This window comes from Phacochoerus africanus, chromosome 3 (assembly GCF_016906955.1).
Source record: "Phacochoerus africanus isolate WHEZ1 chromosome 3, ROS_Pafr_v1, whole genome shotgun sequence".
Lineage (NCBI taxonomy): Eukaryota > Metazoa > Chordata > Mammalia > Artiodactyla > Suidae > Phacochoerus > Phacochoerus africanus.
In genome coordinates, this window is record NC_062546.1 from 142,437,796 (window position 1) to 142,459,642 (window position 21,847).

The window sequence follows — 21,847 nt, forward strand, 5'->3', positions numbered from 1 at the left end:
ACACATTCATAGGGATTAATTATTGACAGATTAGTAGGTACCATTCTGGTGGGATTCTATTCAAATGGATATTATTTTGACTTAATTTGAATATTATTAGCTAGGAAAAATTCTACCTTATGCAACATACATTTTAATTTTCATGCTGGCAAAGCTGAAAGTTAAAATTAGAGTCTACTGTGACTTTTGTAAATTACATGTTAAATACGTATTTTTATATTGTAAAAGTAATGTATTACAGATCAGTGACAGAATCTGTGCTTATTTCAGATTAAACATTATACAGACAATCAAAAATAAATAAATGCCCCATTAAGAATACTAATCTAAATGTAATTATATATTATATATGCTATTACATGGTTGAAAACGTTTAAATTAAAAATCTAAGAATATTTTAGTAAGTCTTTGAGGGAAATATAACTTCCAATAATAATAATGGGAGTTAGTAGTCATTAATGAAAATAATTTTATATCATGTCTATGAACCCCAATATTCATAGACTGCAATAAGCAGTGTTGGAACTGGAGCTAGGGGTAACCCACATCCTAAGGTATTTAAGCCCCAGGGATAAATCAAATTCAGTCTGAGCCAAAACAGAAAAGCAGAGTGACTATTTGTTCTCTTGATCTCAATAATTGCATCTGCTTATCCAACTACTTTTTGCAAAGGTAATAGATTATGTTCCCTTCACTTCACTTGCAGAGAAGAGTTTGGCTTGGGTTTGATTGGATTGTTGTTTGGAGTGGGGGGAAAGAGGCACAGATAGGTAGCCAGTAAGCTTCACAGGTGTGTTGCTCTGTCACCTCAGGTATCTCACCCAGAGTTGAAGGTAAACAGAACCAGTCCTGGAACAAAAGATCAAGTAGGAAAACAGAAAATCATGGGGGACATTTGCCTGGGGAGCCATGTGACTGACCTGCAAAGTTGATGGATTTTCTCGGTGTAGCTTGCATTCCACTCTCGCCCTCTTCTGGCTCCACAGTCTGACTAGCAGGTAGAACTTCCAGTCCTGGTCCTATCCAGGTTGGATTAGGGGAAACTAGAAGTTTTCTTTGCCTTAATCTTCTGATTGATTCTTCATACTGACCCAAGCCTCACGGAGTGCGCAGACCTTATAAACGAGGAATCTCAGACTTCTCTGCACACAAAGCCTGAGTCACTCATTTCCTTTTTCCTTATGGTTCTCATGTGTCAAAGATTTCTGTCTACACAACAAATGGCACTTAATTAACAAACTCTTTTCGGCAGTAAAAGTAAAATATATCTTTAATGCTGGAAAAGTTTTATAGATCTTGGACCTTTGATCTGTTGGGTTTTTTTTGGTCAAGCTTTCAAGTATACTTAAAGATGTGAGGGAAAATGGCTAAAGCAAATGCATAGCACTCAGCTCTTTGAGGATGAAAAAAATTGTATCTCTAGGTTTTTCCATAATCGTATGTTTTATCTTTTCCAAAAAAGTATGTTATTTTTTTCCCATTTTTACACCTTAAGTAAATGCCTCTTTAGATGCAGACGAAGATTGGCAAGCAAACTTTATATGTCACCAACACAAGTCTCTTTAAATGTATCTAGGACAGTCTCAGAAAAGTAAGTTTTAATTAATTTCATTTTTAGGTTCATGTTTTGTAAATATAAATCATTTTAAAACAAAGTTTAAAATACAGAATTCCCTTAAAAAGTATTAATTTCAATGGAAATTTGGAAAAACTTCATAAACATTCCCATTGTCCTTAACACACTAAGAAATAATTCAAAACCTAGGTTATCTACCCTCTAGTATAAATATGTTCTAGTGGGGTATCTAACTTTTTAACCTTAATAGATACTAAATTAAGTACCTTCCATCTTTTAAAGTGAACATTTGAATCTTTCCTCAGTTATAACTATTTAAAGAAAACAGATCTTTTAGAGTATACTGGTTACCTATAAATAGAGGCATTGTTAACATAAATAACATCGCTTTCTCAAATGAAGTCAACAGATTTCAGTTGAAGAGAAGGTTGGGATTGGGCTTTGGCTTCTTTGAAACTGTGTACAAGAAAGACAGTATACCTGAAAGTGAGCAGAAGAGGAATTCATATTCTATTGTCAAAATGATGATTTCTCCACTTTTCATATGTATTTTTATGGCGTGTTCATTGCTTCCAAATAGTAATATCCTATTTGTCTTCAGGCTGTTAACTATGTTGACAATGCTTCCTCCATGTTGTGTCATTAAGATTATTAAAGGCGTTTCAACTTACTCAAATACCCAGAACTAGACTAGCTAAATTCCCCTCCTTAGGAGATATAACTTAGTAAATATACAAGTACAATATTTCATAGATTGTGAAGCACACGTATTTTCTTCATATTTTAATATCACTTGCTATTGATGGTATCATATTTGGCAGTGCTTTTTCTTTCTTAAGTATCAGGGTATCTTATAATGAATAGATAGTATCTTTGGATGGACCTAGAGATTATCATACTAAGTGAAGTAAGTCAGAGAAAGACATATATCACTTATATATGGCATATAAAAATAACGCAAATGAACTTATTTACAAAAGAGACTCATAAGCATAGAGAACAAATTTATGGCTACCAAAGGGAAAGCGAAGTGAGAGGAGGGATGAACAGGTACGACTACACATAAAATAGATAAATAACAAGGATTTACTGTATAGCACAGGTTACTATTTTCAGTATCTTGTAATAGCCTATAATGGAAAAAAATCTGAAAAAGAATATACATATATATGTTTTTATATATATGTGTATGTGCTGTGTGTATATATATATAACTGAATCACTTTGCTGTACACCTGAAACTAACACAGTACTATAAATCAACTATAGTTCAATTTAAAAAAAGAAATAGATAGCATCTTAGATTCAGTGAAACACTGTAATTCATGGCGGGAAAAGGCAGTAAAGCCTTCCTTTTGTCTAGATTAGACATTAGAGCATATGAGTTCTAGTAATTACTTGTGACCTTTGGCATAATAGGACTTTCACCGCGCTGGAAACTGAGTACTTAAGTGACTACTCAACTTTTCATATGTAGAGTTTCTTCTTGGATGCTTTCTTTCACAATTAGAACATCTAAGAGGACAGAGGCAGAACAAATGTAAATAATCTTTGCTGTGTGCTTTCCATCATCAGAGAGGAATTTGCTTTAGCAGCACATACTGGAAAAGTGCAGATTCCATTCACTCCCATAGTATTAAGAATATCACAAGCTGTTCAGCATATTTGTTAAATCACTGTGCAAAACCGCTAACTTAACTACTAATGTTCTAGATTCACATTTCACTGGGGATAAAACAGAGCCATCATAACTTTGTGGAAAAAAAAATACATCTTTTTCTATCTTTCCATGCAAACTAGAGGTTGGATTTTTTAACTCAGGAAAGGAGAGATAGAAAAAGAATCTTAAGACCATGAAAAGCAAACTTGAGGTTATTTTTCCATGAGCATGGGTGCTGTCTCTATAGACAGAATGCACCACACAAGAATCCTCTGTCTCAGTGCATTGTCTATTGACATGAGGTTTCAGGCTTAAAGGCTAAAAGAGGAAATTAAACCATTTTTATTTTCGTCATGTAATGAAAAAGGCTACTTTATATTATGACCAAAGGTTAACATAAGTGTTGGACTCTCCCCATAAGCGTAGCATTTAGCAGTGGTAAGAACTGACATACAAATTTAAAGAAAAAAAGCCCTTAAGGCCAGTATTCCTTCAATAATTTTATTCCATCTTATCACAGGGATGTGTCAGAGACAGTCATGTAACAGATTGCTTATGTGCTCTATGTTAACTCTGAAAAGAGTCTTGGAATCATTACTAAATGACAAATACCCAGTAGAAATAGAATTTTAATTATTAGGAAAAATTATTTTTAAGCTTTTCCACAAAGAGTTCATTTTAGCTATTTATTGTTGGTATATTATGTTGTGGGTTTATATTAAATGTGTGTATATGTTTGAAACCATTTAAAACTTTAAACACAATTTTGACCTAGAAAACTATTTTTTTCACTTTGTACTTTAACATTTAGGAAGAAAGTCTCCTCAAAAAATATTAAAAATAAAGTCTCTTTAAAGAATAGTGAGAAGAGAGTGTCTTCAAAGAATACTGAAAATACAGAAACAAATCTACAGTCTAAGCTACAGTTACCTTCCTTCTTAAAAGAAGACACAGGTAATAACATTTCTTCTATTTGAGTAACTAGCTTTAATTCCCCCCTCCTTCTCTAGGACCTTTGGGATGTTGACAGCTTATAGGTCTGGGGCAGGTCATGGGAATCAGTAATTTTTCAAACTCATGTACTAGATGATTCTGATTTGTAGTCAAATGACATCCAGGGGTATACATTACATAAAATTATAATAATAAATAGAGTATTAAATTTTAAAATGAATTGAAATAACCTCTGGAAGCATCAACAAGTTCCATTCATTCAACAATGGTTTATTGAGTGCCAGGCACTTGTTTAGAAGCTATGGATATAATAGCTAGCAAATAGGCAAAGTCCTTGCCCTTATGAAATTCACACAGAGAGCCAACTATTAAAGAATGAGAATAAACACACACAGATAAATAAGCCAGACAATGACAGGTTGGGGTGGGTACTAGAATATAAATAAATGGCATCTGTGAGAGGGAGAACCATCTTAGATCTAAGGATCAGGAAGCCTCCCTCATGATTCTCAGTGTTTGCGAATTGAATGAGTTCTCTGACATCACATAAAGCTCTTACTTCCCTATTATGACCATCCCTGGTGACCTCAGTGTGGTTAAGTCAGTGAACAGGCAGGACGCACACTGGAAGATTAAGGCAGTTGGGAGCCGATGGAGACTGTAAAGGAGACAGGTAGACGGCCTGAGTAGCCCAGCCATTCCACTCGTGGAAGGATTTGGTATCCCTTTTGAGGATAGCACTTCTTGCTTAAAGTCAGGAGTTTGCTTTAGAGTCAGGAGTTTTCCCAACTTTCTCTCTTTTTTTCCCTTCATTTTCTTAACATTGTCTTCTCTCAAGCGTTCGTGGATTTCCTCATTTTCTTCTAACACTAGTGTTTCTGCACATTTAGAGTAGCTCATGGCCACACTTCCATCAAAGGATGCATCTCAGAAAAACTTCTCATACACTCAAAATTTTACAAGAAGGGGATGATGTAGCACAGGTTCAGGTTGAAACTGAAACTCACCTGTAGAGCCAAAGGAGGTGGCGAGCTCAGTAGCGTTTCCTAAAGAGATAATTTTAATGTGTATTAGAAAAAAAATAATGTAAGAGCGAGTTAAGAATATGGACTCTGGAGCCAAAGTGACTCCCAGATCTACCTTAATTAGTGGTATGAAGTTGGACAAGTTATTTAACCTCTCTGACCCTCAGTTTTATCTATAAATGGGATAAAAATAGTACACACCCCAGTGGGATGTTGAGAGAATTAAATGAGTTTATGTAATATTCAGAAGAGCAACAGCATATAATATTGGATATGATTGAGATATGTTATTTTTATTAATACCTCCATCAGTTTAATTGATAATATTTATGATCTGACAAAATTTCTATGTTAAAAAAGTAGATTCAAAGAAAAATATTAAGTAAATTATAGGTGACATTCACAAATGGCAAAATGGATGAAGATAGTATAAGAATTTCTGAAATTTGAGAAATATTCCAATAGTTTGTGCCATGGAGATTTTACTTCTTAAATATGTCTCTAATACATCTCTTCCTCACCATTCCTACATTTTTTTTTTAACAGTACCATGTCAATCATCTCTCTCATCTGGATTTTTAAAGAGACCTTTAACTTCTCTCCTTACCTTTTTTTTTTTTTTTTGATCTCCCCTCAAATATACTTTCCAGCCTGGTATTCAGGTATTCCCGGATCCCACGTTGCTGTGGCTGTGGCATACACCAGCAGCTGTGGTTCCAATTCGACCCCTAGCCCGGGAACCTCCATATGCCACATGTGCAGCCTCAAAAAGACAAAAAAAAAAAATTTTTTTAATTTAAAAAAAGAAACGCAGAACTGATCATACTGTTTCCCTACTTAGTCTTTCATGACTAACCCCTTCATTCCTAGGAAAAAGTTCTAACTCCAAGGCTACTGGCCCACAACACCCCATTATCCAGCTTGCCCCTACCTACCCCTCTGGCTAAATCTGTCGCCATTTCAGCCTCAACTTTGACCCATAAACAGCATCAAAGTGCCTGTAGCTCCACACATTCTTCTTTCTGCCCCGGTTCATGCTGTCCCCTCTTCTTGGGAACACTGATCCACTTATACCAGGACGGGGCTCTCCTTTGTTCTCCCATGTCCCCAGTGCACATCGTCTCACTGTACTGCAGTACTGTCTTATAATTATCCATTATGTTTCTGACCCCAAATCCCAGTTAGACTATGAAGAAGTGTGCTGAGGTCAGTGACTTCATTTTTGTGTTCCTGGGACTTAGCATAGTGCTGGATACTGAGTGAGTATCAGTAGTGCTTATTTTTTATTTTTCAGTTATCTCTATTTGGTCACAGGTACTGTGGCTCGACATTAAGGAAGCTCATTAATTATGTTATGTAACCTCTGGTTATATCTAGAACACTTCACATGTATCTCTTCCTAATTTGTGGAGCGGAGGAGGCAGTGTGTGGAGAAAACAAATATCCAGTTATTCTCAAGTATCCAAGGAGTGACATGCCTTGGATATCAGCCTTTACAGTCTTACTTTTACTTTCCAAGCTCTTTATTTTGCATTTACTTCCCTCTAAGGACAATTTAAGAAATGTATTTCTATGGATAGAGTAGCATTAATTTCTTTTTTCTTGAGATTATTATATTCTTTATAAACAAACTATTTTCCATTTATTACAGTTTCAAGCACCAAACAGTTAACACTTACATCAGCTCAATGTTACTGGTTTTTTTTTTTCTTTCACTTAGCAGTTCCATTTTTTGAAAATGGAAATTAGGTAAATGTATTGCAGTGCTATTTAGTCATAAAAAAAAAAAAAAAAAAAAAACTCCAGTTCTGGAGGACATATAGTAAACATGTACACTTGATACATGATAATTTAGCAGTGACTTTTTTTTTTTTGTCTTTTTGCCATTTTCTTGGGCTGCTCTCGTGGTATATGGAGGTTCCCAGGCAAGGGGTTGAATCGGAGCTGTAGCCACCAGCCTACGTCACAGCCACAGCAACGCAGGATCTGAGCCGCGTCTGCAAACTACACCACAGCTCACGGCAATGCCGGATCATCAACCCACTCAGCAAGGCCAGGGATCGAAGCTGCAACCTCATGGTTCCTAGTTGGATTCGTTAACCACTGTGCCACGACGGGAACTCCTTCAGTGACCATTTTTAATTATTGAATACTTTTTGATATTAACTGATTAAATTGTGTGTATTCTGTTTTAGGTGAAATGAGCAAAAACGTAGTCTTTGCAGAGCAAGAGAAAAAAAATGAATGTTGCCTTGAGGATACTGATGACAAGTTGTCTGACTCAACAGACGATGATGATGAGGATGATACCAATGATGAAGATAATGAGGAAGACAGTAACCCTAGTAAGGGTATCCATGCCCCGTTAGAGTTAATGACAGAAGTAAGTTTATTTATTTATTTATTTATTTTTGTCTTTTTGCTATTTCTTGGGCCGCCCCTGCAGCATATGGAGGTTCCCAGGCTAGGGGTCGAATTGGAGCCATAGCCACCGGCCTACGCCAGAGCCACAGCAACGCAGGATCCGAGCCGCGTCTGCAACCTACACCACAGCTCACGGCAACGCCGGGTCGTTAACCCACTGAGCAAGGGCAGGGACCGAACCCGCAACCTCATGGTTCCTAGTCGGATTCGTTAACCACTGCGCCACGACGGGAACTCCCAGAAGTAAGTTTAACTTGTACATTATAACTCCAGAAACTTAAAAATATTAACAGCAGAATAATATACAGCCTTGAAGACTAAAACAATACTAAAGAGATCCTTACCCCCACACAGATACTCACCTGATTACTCACCTCTCTTACTTCTTTCAATAGCATCAAAGTGAGAGAAGATTCTGAAAGTAACTCAATGTATTCTGATAAAGGCAGAAACAGGAATAAGAGAAGTCTGTGCATAAAACTCTTTAAGAACTGCTCAAAGAAAAACTTTCTACTTGCTGGCACCATGCTAGTTACTAGGGATATTTGGAGATAAATGAGACATATCCTTAACCTCGAGAACTAACAGGCATATAGTATTTATATAATGCAAATTGTAATAAAATGAAATATGTGCCAGTAGAGGTGTTTATAAAGTTCTCTGGGAACAGAGAAGATTAAGTGACTAGTTGAGAAGAGAAGCAGGAGAAACAGGAGTAAAGGAAGGATTTTTAGAGGAAGAGACCTGAATAGAGTCTTAGAAAGTTAAAGGAAGAGGGACCATCTGGTAAACAAATAGGGGAGGCATTCCTGGCATAGGAAGTTCATGTACCTCATTCCTTTGGCATTGGCAGAGGCACTGACGCCTAAAAACTGAAAAAACTGTACATGAACATTCATTGATAATTCTGTGGAGAACAAGACAGTTTTACCTCACTTGTGGCATCACAGTCTGCCTCTGATTAATATTATGCAACTTCAGGTGTAACTTAAGAATTTCCTAACAGTACGTTTTCATTTCTCCCCCTCATCCTTTGTATTATGGTTGTCATATGTTTTATTTGTACATATGTTATAAGCCCCACAATGCATTGTTCTTTTTGCTTCATGATCAGTTATCTCTTAAAGTGGTTTTTTTAGTTGGAAAAAGTCTTTTTGGGAAGACATTTCCAGTGTTCTTCATACCTTTGTGTAGATCCAGATTTCCACCTGATACTACTTTCCTTTTACCTTGAAAAGCTTCCTTTACTATTTCTTTTAATACACTTCTGCTGGAAATGAATTCTTTCAGCTTTTGTTTGTCTGAAAAAGTCTTAATTTCACCTTCATTTTAAAGAATTTATAACTGGAGATTCTAGGGGGCCAGATTTTTTTTCAGTACTTTGATAGGTTGCTTCATTGTCTAATATTTTTCATAGTTTCCTACAAAATGTCTGCTATTATTCTTATCTTTATTTACATCTTTTAATTTTTTTCATCTGTATTACTATTTTTGGTAATTTGATTATGATATTCCTTGATATGGCACATTTCTTCTGTTCATTGAGATTCTTGGATCTATGGGGTTATAGTTTTAACCTTTGGAAAATGTTTAGATATTAAGTCTTCAAATATTTTTTCTGACCTCTACCTTCCCTCTTGTCATCTGGGCTACAATTATACATATGTTAGACCATCCAATATTGCCCCAAAGGTCACTAATGTTCCTTTTTTTTCTGTTTTTTTCTGTGTATTTTATTTTAGAAATATATATATATATATATATATATACACATTCATTTTAGTTATCCTATTTATATCATCTCTAGAAGCTTTCTTTAAATTTTTTTGTAACTATCATTTCTCTCCTCATCATGTTCATAGTTTCTTTACTTTTGAGCATATAGCCATATTTGTAAGTTGTAATTTTGACATGCTTATCTGCTATGCTATCATTGCCAATTCTAAGTCAGTTTTTTGGTTAAGTTTTCTCCTGGTTATGGGTCATACTTTCCTGCATCTTTGCATGCCCAGTATTTTTTTTTTTAAACCAAATCCTAGGTGTTGTAAATTTTATGTTCTTGGATACAAACTTTTATTGTTTTCCACTAAATATTGTTGAACTTTGACCTAGGATAGTTGAGTTACTTGGAAATAGGTTTTTTTTTTGGGGGGGGGGTTGGGTTTTTTTTTGTTTTTTTTTTTTGAGTCTTGCTTTTAAACTTTGTTTAGAGAATCCAGCAACTTTTATAGTGTATGGAGACTACTAAGGCAGTATCCTTAAGAGGAGTCTTCCCAGTGGTCTGAGGTCTTCTCAGCCTTGTGATTCTTCCTCCAGACTAAGTTTCTTTATACTCATATGCAAAACAGTACCATACAAAGACTCTTTTGTTTTACTTCATGTCCCTCTCTCTTGCAGAGTAAATTTAGTATATCTGCAAATGGTTCAGAATATGCCATACACAAGCAAGAACAATCATCCAAATGTAGGGTTGTTTTTTTAATGGACACAGCCTAAATAGCTAATATTAGAAGATTAGTAAATTATGGAGCCTACGTAAGTAAAGACATGTATAAGAATACTTAATTCCACAAGGAGAAAATGATCATGATATTTGGTATATTTTTTAAATGTTACTTAATAATCCTAGTTTTTGTAAATATGCATGTGTTCATCTACGTAAAAAAAAAATACATGGAGATGTTCAAAATAGAGATCTCTGGATAGTAAAAATATAGATGCTATTTAATGAGGGACAGAATGTGTTTATTTAGCATTTAAATTTCCTACACACAAAAATATGTATTACTTTGTAACAAAAATATAATAAAATAGTAAAAGCAAAACTAGGTGGTATAAGAGCAATACTGGAAAATATTGAACATACAAAATTATAAATCTTTTTTTTTTTGCTAGATATTGTGTAATTAAGGACCAAGTTCACAAATAAAAGCTGTATCTGAACCAAAAGGATGTTTAAGTGATTAAAGTCTTTGGTATCTCTGCCAGTTTAATCAACCTACGTATTCTTTTCTTTCTTCTCTTTCTTTCTTTCTTTCTTCTTTCTTTCTCTTTCTTTCTTTCTAGGGCTGCATCTATGGAATATAGAGGTTTCTGGGCTAAGGGTTGAATAAGAACTATAGCTGCTGGCCTACACCACAGCCACAGCAACACCATATCCAAGCTGTGTCTGCAACCCACACCACAGCTCACCACCAGTGCTGAATCCTTAGCCCCCCTGAGCGAGGCCAGGGATCAAACCTGTGTCTTCCTGGATGCTAGTCAGATTTGTTTCCACTAAGCCATGATGGGAACTCCAACCTATGTTTTCTTAAATTGTTCAGAGGTACATATACAGTGTGGCTGCAGCAAAACAAAGTTGTCATCATCATTCCATGTTGCCTTGCCATGAGAAGTCCTTAAGTATTCTTATTAACTGATTGATTACAGACTCACTCCTGGGAAAACATGCAAATGTTAAAAGCAAAATAATCATTAATGGAATATTTTCTAGGAAGTTTGTAACTGACATTTAAATTCTCTGTGAAACTACATAACTGAAGAATTTCTTGATATTTTCTAGTTCCTGAGAGCCGAAATGGGCCAAGACTATCATTTGGCAAAAAAGTTATGCCAGATGAGTAAGTACAAAATAATTTTCCAATCTTCTCTGTTTCTATATACATTCCATGATATGTAAAATGGTTTTATTATTCTATGTCTAGTGAATTTCTTGATAGTATCTCAGTCCTTGATAGTAAAAACTGGCATAAGGACTAATTTAAACTTCTAGAGTAACTTTGAGCTAAACGAACAGAGACTAATTACACCATTAGAAAGTAAGTCAAAATCCTTAGCTTCATGATAAGGGATTAATAATATTTACCTTTACTTTCAAAGATGTGTCATGTAGTGCAGCAAACCTTATTTAACATGCAGTTATTCCACAAATATTTGAGTACCTGTATGCCAGGCACTGTCCTAGGCACTGGAAACACAGCAACCAACAAGGCAGATAACAAGCCCACATTTATAACTAGTGTCAGACAAATAACAGACTCAACTATAACTAATTTGTCATAAATGATAGGTGCTATAGAGAAAAATAAAGCAGGGAAGAAGGAAAGTACTGAGAGGAGGAAAGCAGTTTTAAGTAGGATGGTCCAGGAAAGCCTCTCTGGAATATTAGAGCAACCAGCTTGAAGAAATCAAGGAAGTGAGTCCGTCATCTGCAGGACGTGTGTTCCAGGCAGGAAAATAGCAGATGTGCTAAGATGCGAATGTCCCTGACTATGAAGAGCCAGAACATCAGTATAACTAAAGCAGAATAAGCAAGGAGAGAGGTGTAATGGACAATGAGGTCAAAGAGGCCACCATTAGGGGTTGTACAGATTGCATAGCACCTTCTGGCAGTTTAAGAACCATGGCTTTTTCTCTGAGGGAGGTAGGAAACCACTGGATACTTTTGAAGTAGAAGAATGATGCGACCTACCTAACTTTTCTGCTTAGGATATGAGCAGTTTTACTTGATGTTCAGAATGGTGGTGGTTTTCTTTGTGTTCAAGCAGAAAGGTTTGGGAGGTTTGCTGAGTTTCTTAACTCTGTGGGTTGATGTTTTCATTAACTTTGAAGATTTCTTGGCCATTACCTTTTCAAAGATCACGTTTGCCCCATTTTCTCTCTTCCTGGGTCTTCAATTACACATATATTAGACTTCTCTTCATGACATCCCACATATATCTTATACTCAGCTCTGTTTTGTCCATTTCATTTTACTTCTATGCTTGGAGAGAAGCACAGGAGTTTGGATATTTTCTTTTGATCTGCTTTTGAGTTAATTCACCCTCTCTTTTGCTGTGTACAATCTGCTGTTAAAACTATCCAGTGAATTCTTAATTTCAAAGATTGTGTTTTCCAGTTTTAGAAAGTCCATTTAATGATTTTGAAAGATTCCAGCTCTCTGTCAAAATCCATAATCTTTTCAACTATTTTGCCCATTATTTTCTCTTAATTCATGAGTCTTAGTTATATTAAAGGAGAAAACAGCAACTCTACAATTAAACTTTATTGCTAATAGGACTGAAATATTAACTATTGTAAATTTAAGTCTTAAGATTAATATTACTTAGTGGAAATGTTGTAGGAATGTGGAGTCTATGCTTCCCTGCCTCACAGAGTCCCCACTATGGTGTAGTACTACTTAAAACATCAGATAGTTTTTAAATTGGGCTTCTCAGATGCTTTAACACTACCTATTTTATATCCAAAATGATTTTTCCTTGCTTAATCCTTTAAAGTATTTTTGACCTTTAGAGCCATTGGATATTTTGATCAAAATTATTTTTGGTGGCCCACAAACATAAAATTTTCAATTGGAGAGAATCCTTAGAGAATCATATCCAATCCTCTCTTTTTGTAAATGATGAAGCTGAAGCAAAGAGAGGTTAAGCAGCTTGTACAGCCCCACTCAGGGAGCAAGTAATACAGCCAGAACTGGAACCCAAGCCTCCTATTCAATCCACAACACCTTTCTTCTTGATGTGGCTGGAGTAGAAGTGAGTGAGTCTGCAGTTCTGGCTCCCATTTCTCCGAGTTTCTTGTGGAGCCTAATTACGGGAAAATTTATATATTGGCATATTCATCAGGCACTTTAGAAAGCCTCTGGCTGAAGCTTACAAAATATAGACACAGTATCACCACATCTGCCTGTCAGTTTTGGTTGTTAGCCCTGCGCTATAAACAGCAGGTGCTCAATAAAATGCCCATTGACCTGTCTCAAACAGTGCACATGCATCAAGTGCCAGGCTAATGGGATGAAACTGATAGATCAAGCCGATCTACCTTAATGGGGTATAAGATAATAATCTTTTTTATAAAACTCCCTTCCTTCCTTCCTTTCTTCCCTCCCTCCCTTCTTCCTTCCCTCAAGCAAATGCATACTGAACACTAATTCTGTACCAGACATTATGCTGGGAGCCGGAGAGAAAGCAAAAATCAGAGCAGGCACACTCCAAACCCTTTTAAGGTTGACATCATAGGTTTGGCATGATGTTTGGTTTGCACTCTCACTGGCTCATCACACTTTTCTATCCATGATAAACAGTGGTGCCTCTAAAACTAAGGATTAGACTCTAGAAAAAGAAGCTGTGGAAGGTCCTAAGACAGGACCAGGATCTGGAGGACTGTTTCCTACCCAGTTGTCTCTATTCACTTATTCTATCTTTCAATGTTTTGAGGGTGCCAGCTCTGTCATGTGCTCTCTTAGGGCTGTGACAGTGAACAAGACCAATGTTCTGTCTACCTGAGAATAACCTCCCATCTGGGGGCCTTAGAGCCCTGTGGGCAGCAGAACTTCCCAGCTCCCTGCCCCAGCCCTTGAGCCAGAAGAAAGCATACATTGCATGCTTAGGAAGGAACCAAGACTTTCTCCAGGCCCAGAGCCACTTCAGTAAAACTAATAACATTTACTCAGCACTTCCCATGCACCAAGAACTGAACTAAATACTGTATCTCCATTCTCTTCTTGATTCATCAGAAGAGCCTGCTGTGGTCAATAGTGTTTTTACAGATAAGAGAACTGAGGTACAGAGGTATTAAATGCTTTCCCCAAGGTGACCCAGCTCCAGACAATGGCAGTATCAGGATTCGCATCTGACATCTTTCTTCAGGGTCCATATGGGCCTCTGCTTATGGGCTCTGGTTGGAAAATAACTCCCAGAACATCAACTGCATGTGCTAAAGGCTTCTCTTACCTTTTTACAAACCCTACTAGCTTGTCAAAGAATAAGAAGAGTTATTTTATTTATCACCTTGACTGGATATTTCTGGACTAAGTTTTAAAGAAGATACCATTCCCTCACTCTGAAAATTGACAATTGCCAGCAGTTTTTGTTAAACCATAGGAATAGATGATCCCATACTCCAATCCCATGGAATAATCCAAATTTCAAGATGAAATTTTCTAAGCTAGTTTCCAAGGAATATTAGTTCAATGTTTCTTAATGTGTTCCACCAAAAAGGATTCCATGGGAATAAGAAGTTGGGGAAACCACATTCTCCTTTCTGTAAGAGCCATAACAGTTATGAGCATATTAATGGTTATGTAAAGTCCTTCAGTTGTTCCTTATTGTAAGCTTTACCTGATTAACTTCATTTTACCTAGTTTCCCAAATACTTATTAACATATTAAAAAAAAAACTAGTATCTCAAGGAAGAAGTTGGAGAAAAGGCTCTAGAAAGAGGCTTAGCCTCAGAGAAAGATTTAGACCGCTAATGATAAGCATATTTTAGTCCAAGTTAAAATGTATTTTAAAGAGGATTCAAAGAAATGAAAAGATATTCCATGCTCCTGGATTGAAAGAATCAATAGGGTTAAAACGGTCATATTGTCCAAAGCAATCTACAGATTAAATGCAGTTCCTATCAAATTACCCATGACATTTTTCACAGAACTAGAACAAACAATCCAAAAATTTATATGGACCCACAAAAGACCCAGAATTAACAAAGCAATCCTGAGGAACAAAAACCAAGCAGGAGGCATAACTCTCCCAGACTTCTGGAATGATTACAAAGCCACAGTAATCAAGACAGTGTGGTACTGGTACCAAAACAGACATACAGACCGATTGAACAGAATAGAGAACCCAGAAATAAACCCAGATACCTATGGTCAATTAATCTTTGACAAAGGAGGCAAGAATATAAAATGGGAAGAAGTCTTTTCAGCCAAGTGGTGCTGGGAAAACTGGAAAGCCACATGTAAACCAAAGAAACTGGAACACACCCCCACACCACGCATGAAAATAAACTCAACATGACTTAAAGACTTAAATAGTAAGACAAGACACCATCAAACTCCTAGAAGAGAACATAGGCAAAACATTCTCTGACATCAACCTTACAAATGTTTCCTCAGTCAGTCACTCAAAGCAACAGAAATAAAAGCAAAAATAAACCAATGGGACCTAATCAAAATAACAAGCTTTTGCACAGCAAAGGAAATCATTAAAAAAAAAAAAAAAAAAAAAAGACTACTTACAGAATGGGAGAAAATAACTTCAAAATAGTTTCAAAAATAGCTTCAAACTGACAAGGGCTTAATCTCTAAAATATACAAACAACTTATACAACTCAACAGCAAAAAAGGCCAACAACCCAACTGAAAAATGGGCAAAAGACCTGAATAGACATTTCTCCAAAGAAGATATACAGATGGCCAACAAGCACATGAAAAAATGCTCAACATCACTGATTATTAGAGAAATGCAAATCAAAACTACCAGTGAAGAACCACCTCACACTGGTCAGAATGGCCATCATTAATAAGTCCACAAATAACAAATGCTGGAGAGCATGTGGAGAAAAGGGAACCCTCCTGCACTGTTGGTGGGAATGTAAGATGGTACAACCACTATGGAAAACAGTATGGAGTTACCTTAGAAAACTATAGATAGAACTGCCATATGACCCAATAGTCCCACTCTTGGGCATATATCCAGACAAAACTTTCCTTGAAAAAGACACATGCACCTGCATATTCATTGCAGCATTATTAACCATACATGGAAACAACCTAAATGTCCATCAATAGATGAATGGATTAAGAAGATGTGGTATATATACACAATACAACACTACTCAGCCATTAAAAAAAAATTTTTAAATACTGCTATTTGCAGCAACATGGATGGAACTAGAGACTCTAAATACTAAGTGAAGTAAGTCAGAAAGAGAAAGACAAATACCATATGATATCACTTATATCTGGAATCTAATATACAGCACAAATGAACCTTTCCACAGAAAAGAAATTCATGGACATGGAGAACAGACTTGTGGTTGCCAAGGAGGAGGGAGTGGGGGGGACTGGGAATTTGGGATTAATAGATAGATGCAAACTATTGCCTGTGGAATGGATAAGCAATGAGATCCTGCAGTATAGCACTGGGAACTATATCTAGTCCCTTATGCTGGAGCATGATAATGTGAGAAAAAAGAATGTATACACGTACGTGTGACTGGGTCACCTTGCTGTACAGTAGAAAATTGACAGAACACTGTAAACCAGCTATAATGGGAAAAAAATCATTATAAAAGATGTATTTTAAAATCACTTTTATTAGAAGCCTTAAAGGATGTATAAATACCTATGGGATCCTTAAAAGGAGGTTCTGAGCAAGTGCACACTCATGCTAACCCAGATTGATGGTACATTGTTATGTTAGTGAATTAGGAAATAAAGACTTCATTTGGTGAGTCAGGATAAAAGCCACATAACATGAGGTCCTTGGAGTCATAGGGACCTAGGTGAACCATCCACAATTCTTTTCGTCTTAGCCAGACAAATAGCACATTTGGTGTTTCAGTGCCCCCTGGGGGCCATCAAGATATTACGCAGGCGTCCCAACATTAAAAGGATGATGCAGCATTACGAATAAGGCAGGTAGAAAGAAAGCAGAGAGAGAGATCTGTAGAGCGAGATCTGAAAAACTAGTCTAGAAAACCCTGAGACAAAAGATATAAATCTTTCCAGCCTCCAGGACATTGGTAACACACCAACAAGCTTGAAAAAAAATCTAAGGTTATGGTCCAAAGGAAAGATGACATATTCACATGAAGGATCAGCAAACAAGAATAAATAGCAGCAAAAACAATGGGTCTGATGAAGAGGTGAGAGTGCTGCTAAGTAGGCAATGACTACTTAGCAAAATCCGCATGTTTTTCAAGATTTGTCTCTTGTCTGAGGAATGATTATAATCAAGAAACTGGCTACAGGCCTCTGAGGGTGCCTCATAGTGATGAAATTGGTGTTTTTTGGACAGGAGGTAGAAAATATAATGAGGATTATTTCCTTTACAAACCACCTTAGATAAGTAGAGCATTTTCTCTACTTGCACTTAGATAATATGTGTATAATTGTTGGTGTTATCACTTTATGCATTTTCACTTACTCTGATTGACAGTTTCAGTCTCATCCTGAGGAGGCTGTTTGCTGAAACACTTTGAACATTAATAACACACATTCTGTTGTCCATTTTCAGTCCTAATCTATGAACCAGAAAATCCTGAGGCCAAGGAGTTTTTGTCACTTATTGAAGAAATGTTGCTGATGGGTAAAAATTTGAAATTGCTTCCTTCTCATAGAACTATGAGCAGTCACTATTTAAACATGTGTTATCCCAGGAGATTAGCAAAGTACATCATCAGGAAGTGGTTAAGAAAAGGCTAAGTGGTTGTCTTGGATGGTTTTGTGAAACCAGCTTGTCCTCTGTGGATGATCAAGATGACTCTCTTTTCTCTGTGGGGTGGGACGGCCCAAGAAAGCAGGCTCCCTGGGCACAAGGTATCGGGCACCAGCAGTGCCTTCAGAGGTAGGACTAATTGTGTGTTAATTGCCCCAGGCACTAAAGGGGTTATCCTACAGTTCCAAGGAAAGCCAGTATCAATTCGCACTTAACTCTTACTCTATTTAAGAATTAAGTTCACAGTAGTAAAACTGCTTTGTATAGGCCTATGTTTTAAATGCACTTTAAATCCACAAATATCTTTATGCCACCAAGAATATGTTCTTCTATGTCCTACTACTTTGACCCTACATACAGTTAGCAACGTTCAGCTCAATTCTCACATTCCAAAAATATATATTTCTTGGGGGAGGGGGAAACAAAGAGAATTGTGACTTTTCAGGGTAGAAATATTAAGAAGCATTTTAAGCAGTCCTCTTCTTTCTGTTGCAGAGAAAGCTCAAAACCTTGAGGAAGATGAAGAGAGTGAAGAAGACAGCAGCAGTGAGAGTGAAGGGGAAAACAGTGAGGACTCAAGTGGGGAAAGCTCTGATGACTGTGAAGATGGGTGATACAGTCCTACTATAGTTTAATCTCCATGTATTTTCATTGCTGTATACTATGGAAATATAAATAAGAGAGCTACATTTCAGTCTCAGTTGTTCTTTATTTGATACAGAGGTCTTTTAATTTACCCATATCAGTTTGTGTTCCTTCTTATTATTTAGATTTTAGCTCAATGTGAGCTACCTGGAGAGGGAAATAGTCCTTGAAAACACTACATGCCAGGTGCTGTTCTGTACACATTAGTTAGTCCAATCCAACAAACCCATGAAATAGGCACTGTTGCTATCCCCATTTGATAGATGAGAAAACTGATGCACAGAAAGGGTGGGTAGTTTTCCCAGCATCATATACCTATTGATTGGTAGAGACTGGATTTGAATACAGACATTAAGCCTCCAGAATCCATACTCTTAATGCCGCCCATGTCCACCACTTCAGGTACTTTTATATCATCTATTTCAGTTTCTTTTTTTCTTTTTTTTTTTTTTTCTTTTTAGGGCTACATGGGCAGCATGTGGAAGTTTCCAGGCTAGGGGTTGAATCAGAGCTACAGCTGTTGCCCTATACCACAGCCACAGCAACAGAGGATCCAAGCCATATCTGCGACCTACACCACAGCTCACGGCAACACCGGATCCTTAACCCATTGAGTGAGGCCAGGGATGGAACCCGAATCCTCATGGTTACTAGTCAGATTCGTTTCCCCTGCATCACGAAGGGAACTTCGTATTTCAGTTTCTCTATATGTACCGGTTCCTGAAATTCTTATTTATTTACTTGTTCTTTTTATCGCCTCCCTTGTCAGAAAATTTCACTTCCGTGAAGCAGGGCTTTGTCTTTTCCCAGTTATGTGCTAGCAACTGGACAAGTGCCTGGCAAATAATGGGCTATGTATACCAAATGAATGAATGAAGTGAAAGTTAATGACAATGTTTATATACTTTCATAAAACATTTATAAGACTTTGCCACACTTTTAATATATTAATCTATGTTATCTTGCTGATTCTATATTCCTTGATGAATGTCTGCCACCTTCAAATTAGGTTGTAAGATAATTGAGGTAAAAGACATGAGAAAACTATTCCTAAATCATTTGTTTTGAGTGTGCCATTCTGATTTGGGGATAGGCATTTTGAATTTTTATTCTTATATTAGCACAGTATCATGTTGTATCAGAAATGCCTACAGCATAGTTTTTTCTTTAGGTATTTCGTAGCCTGCCCACATTCAGAGGAAGAAATTCTGCTGCACCATTTTAGAGGCGTGTCTGAAAGACGTGAAGACAGGTATGTATGGCCATCTAGTTATACAAATGGTCGGCACTGCAGGGCTAACTAACAGAGATCACAGGAGCCACTTGTTCCTTTCATTTGTGGGGTATTCATTTTTCCTCCCCACCATGGGAAAGCCACCATATGTCAATCTGATGATACTTCCCTTATTTGGGGGGCCCGTCCCATAAGTAGTTCAATAAATATCATAAAACTGATACTGCAGACTAAATTAGTTACACTAAGGAGATTTTAGTTTTCTTTTAAAGGAACAGGAAAGTTCTGAGGAGGAACTGTACAAATAGCCATGGTATCATAGGCCATGTTACAGTCTAAAAATTTATAAGGTTTGATCATGCATGATAATCCTTTTTTTATTTTTTTATTTTTATTTTTTGCTTTTTAGGGCTACACCTGCAGCATATAGAAATTCCCAGGCCAGGGCTGAATCAGAGCTACAGCTGCTGGCCTACGCCACAGCCACAGCAATATGGGATCCGAGCCACATCTTCGACCTATACCACAGCCCACAGCAGCACTGGGTCCCTGACCCACTGAGCAAGGCTAGGGATTGAATCCACATCCTCATGAATACTAGTTGGATTCATTTCTGCTGCACCACAATGGGAACTCCCAGGATGATCCATATTAATGGCTATGTACCCTTAATACGTATTCTTCATCCTACTTGCACTCCTTAATGGATGTAATTTAGAGTGTTGGCGTAACCTGACATAGACATGTGTGTCTGTAGTAGCTAAATATAGTATGTATGTATATGTAGTAGCTAAATATAATACTCTAAGAGCTAAACATAATCTGCAAAGTATTTTCCCCCCCACTGGCTTCTCACAGTAGGCCTAAGAGCATGCTATTATGTCACCCCATCAGTTGAATTTGGGATGCTGGGCATATCCAAGGGTAAATGTTAACTAGGGTATTGGAAGTAAAAGAAGAAATTAAGGCTACAAGATGCTAGGTTATGTCCCAGTATGAAAGATTGAGTGAATCTTAAACCCAGTGTTTGATGCTGCTTCTCACAAAGATAAACTGTAGAAACTGTTTAATGAATTAGCAAATATGTTGTATCTATATAGACAGTTCAGTTCCAGACTTGTGCCTTCTTCAGAACCTTCTAGCACCTTACAGTGGTGGGAAAGAACCCAAATACTCAACAACATGTAAATGTGTGAGGATGTCCACTCAATGGATTAAATATGGGAACCCACCAAAATAGTTTCATTTATCTACTCAATAAATATTTACTACATATATATATACTATGGGGAGCAAAGCATAGTCCCTAAATGGCACTGATGTAGTTGAGACGCAGGGTGATAGACACCACCACTGAGGAATCCCAGGGCATTAAGGGAGTACACAGGAGGGGCACCTAGCCCACACCAGGCATCCAGGGAAAGCATTCAGAGGGAAATGGAGTCTGAGTTGAGAAGGTAGAATGAGGGGGAATTAGCTACAAGGAAGTAGATGTTGGGAAGAGTGGTCATTCTATCAGCAGATATATTCTTCTTCTTTTTTTTTTTTTTTGTTCTTGTCATTTTAGGGCTGTACCTGTGGCCTATGGAGGTTCCTAGGCTAGGGGTCCAGTCCGAGCTATAGCCACTGGCCTACACCACAGCCACAACAATGCCAGATCCAAGCCATTTCTGCGACCTACACCACAGCTCACAGCAACGCCTGATCCATAACCTGCTGAGGGAGGCCAGGGATCAAACCTGCATCCTCATGGATGCTAGTCGGGTTTGTTAACCGCTGAACCACGACAGGAACTCCAAGCAGATACATTTTGAGTCCAGAAAGTAAATAGGTATGGTTGAATTGTGAAATGAAAATGAACCAGTTAGAGCAGAGACAGATGACGCTATGGTGATAAAGGGATTGGAAAACAGAGGGTCTTACAAGCCACATTAAAGTTTGAAATTTATCCTTAAAGTAGTGGGAGGCCACTGAGGGATTTTAAGGAAAATATTGACTGTATTTTTGGAAAGAGCATTCTAGTAGCCAGGTAGAAAAAATATGTTCTCAAACTACAGGTCATGACTCATTGGTCAGTTATGAAATCACTATAGTGAGTCACAAATA

General features: G+C 37.1%; 1 protein-coding gene across 3 annotated transcripts in view; it reads left to right on the forward strand.

Moving 5' to 3' along the window:
- The window catches only part of ERICH2 (glutamate rich 2), a 33,102-nt gene extending 14,551 nt beyond the window's left edge, over window positions 1–18,551 (forward strand). For 2 of the 3 annotated variants that reach the window (XM_047772851.1, XM_047772849.1), the window contains 5 exons: window positions 4,048–4,190; window positions 7,411–7,598; window positions 11,202–11,259; window positions 17,662–17,733; window positions 18,358–18,551. In XM_047772851.1, the coding sequence (XP_047628807.1) occupies window positions 4,048–4,190; window positions 7,411–7,598; window positions 11,202–11,259; window positions 17,662–17,733; window positions 18,358–18,476 (580 nt within the window). In that variant the 3' untranslated portion in view covers window positions 18,477–18,551. Of the gene's footprint in view, window positions 1–930; window positions 999–4,047; window positions 4,191–7,410; window positions 7,599–11,201; window positions 11,260–17,661; window positions 17,734–18,357 lie in introns of those variants that run through there. The other variant, XM_047772852.1, reaches the window with a different exon arrangement.
- The last annotated feature ends 3,296 nt before the right edge of the window (window positions 18,552–21,847 follow it).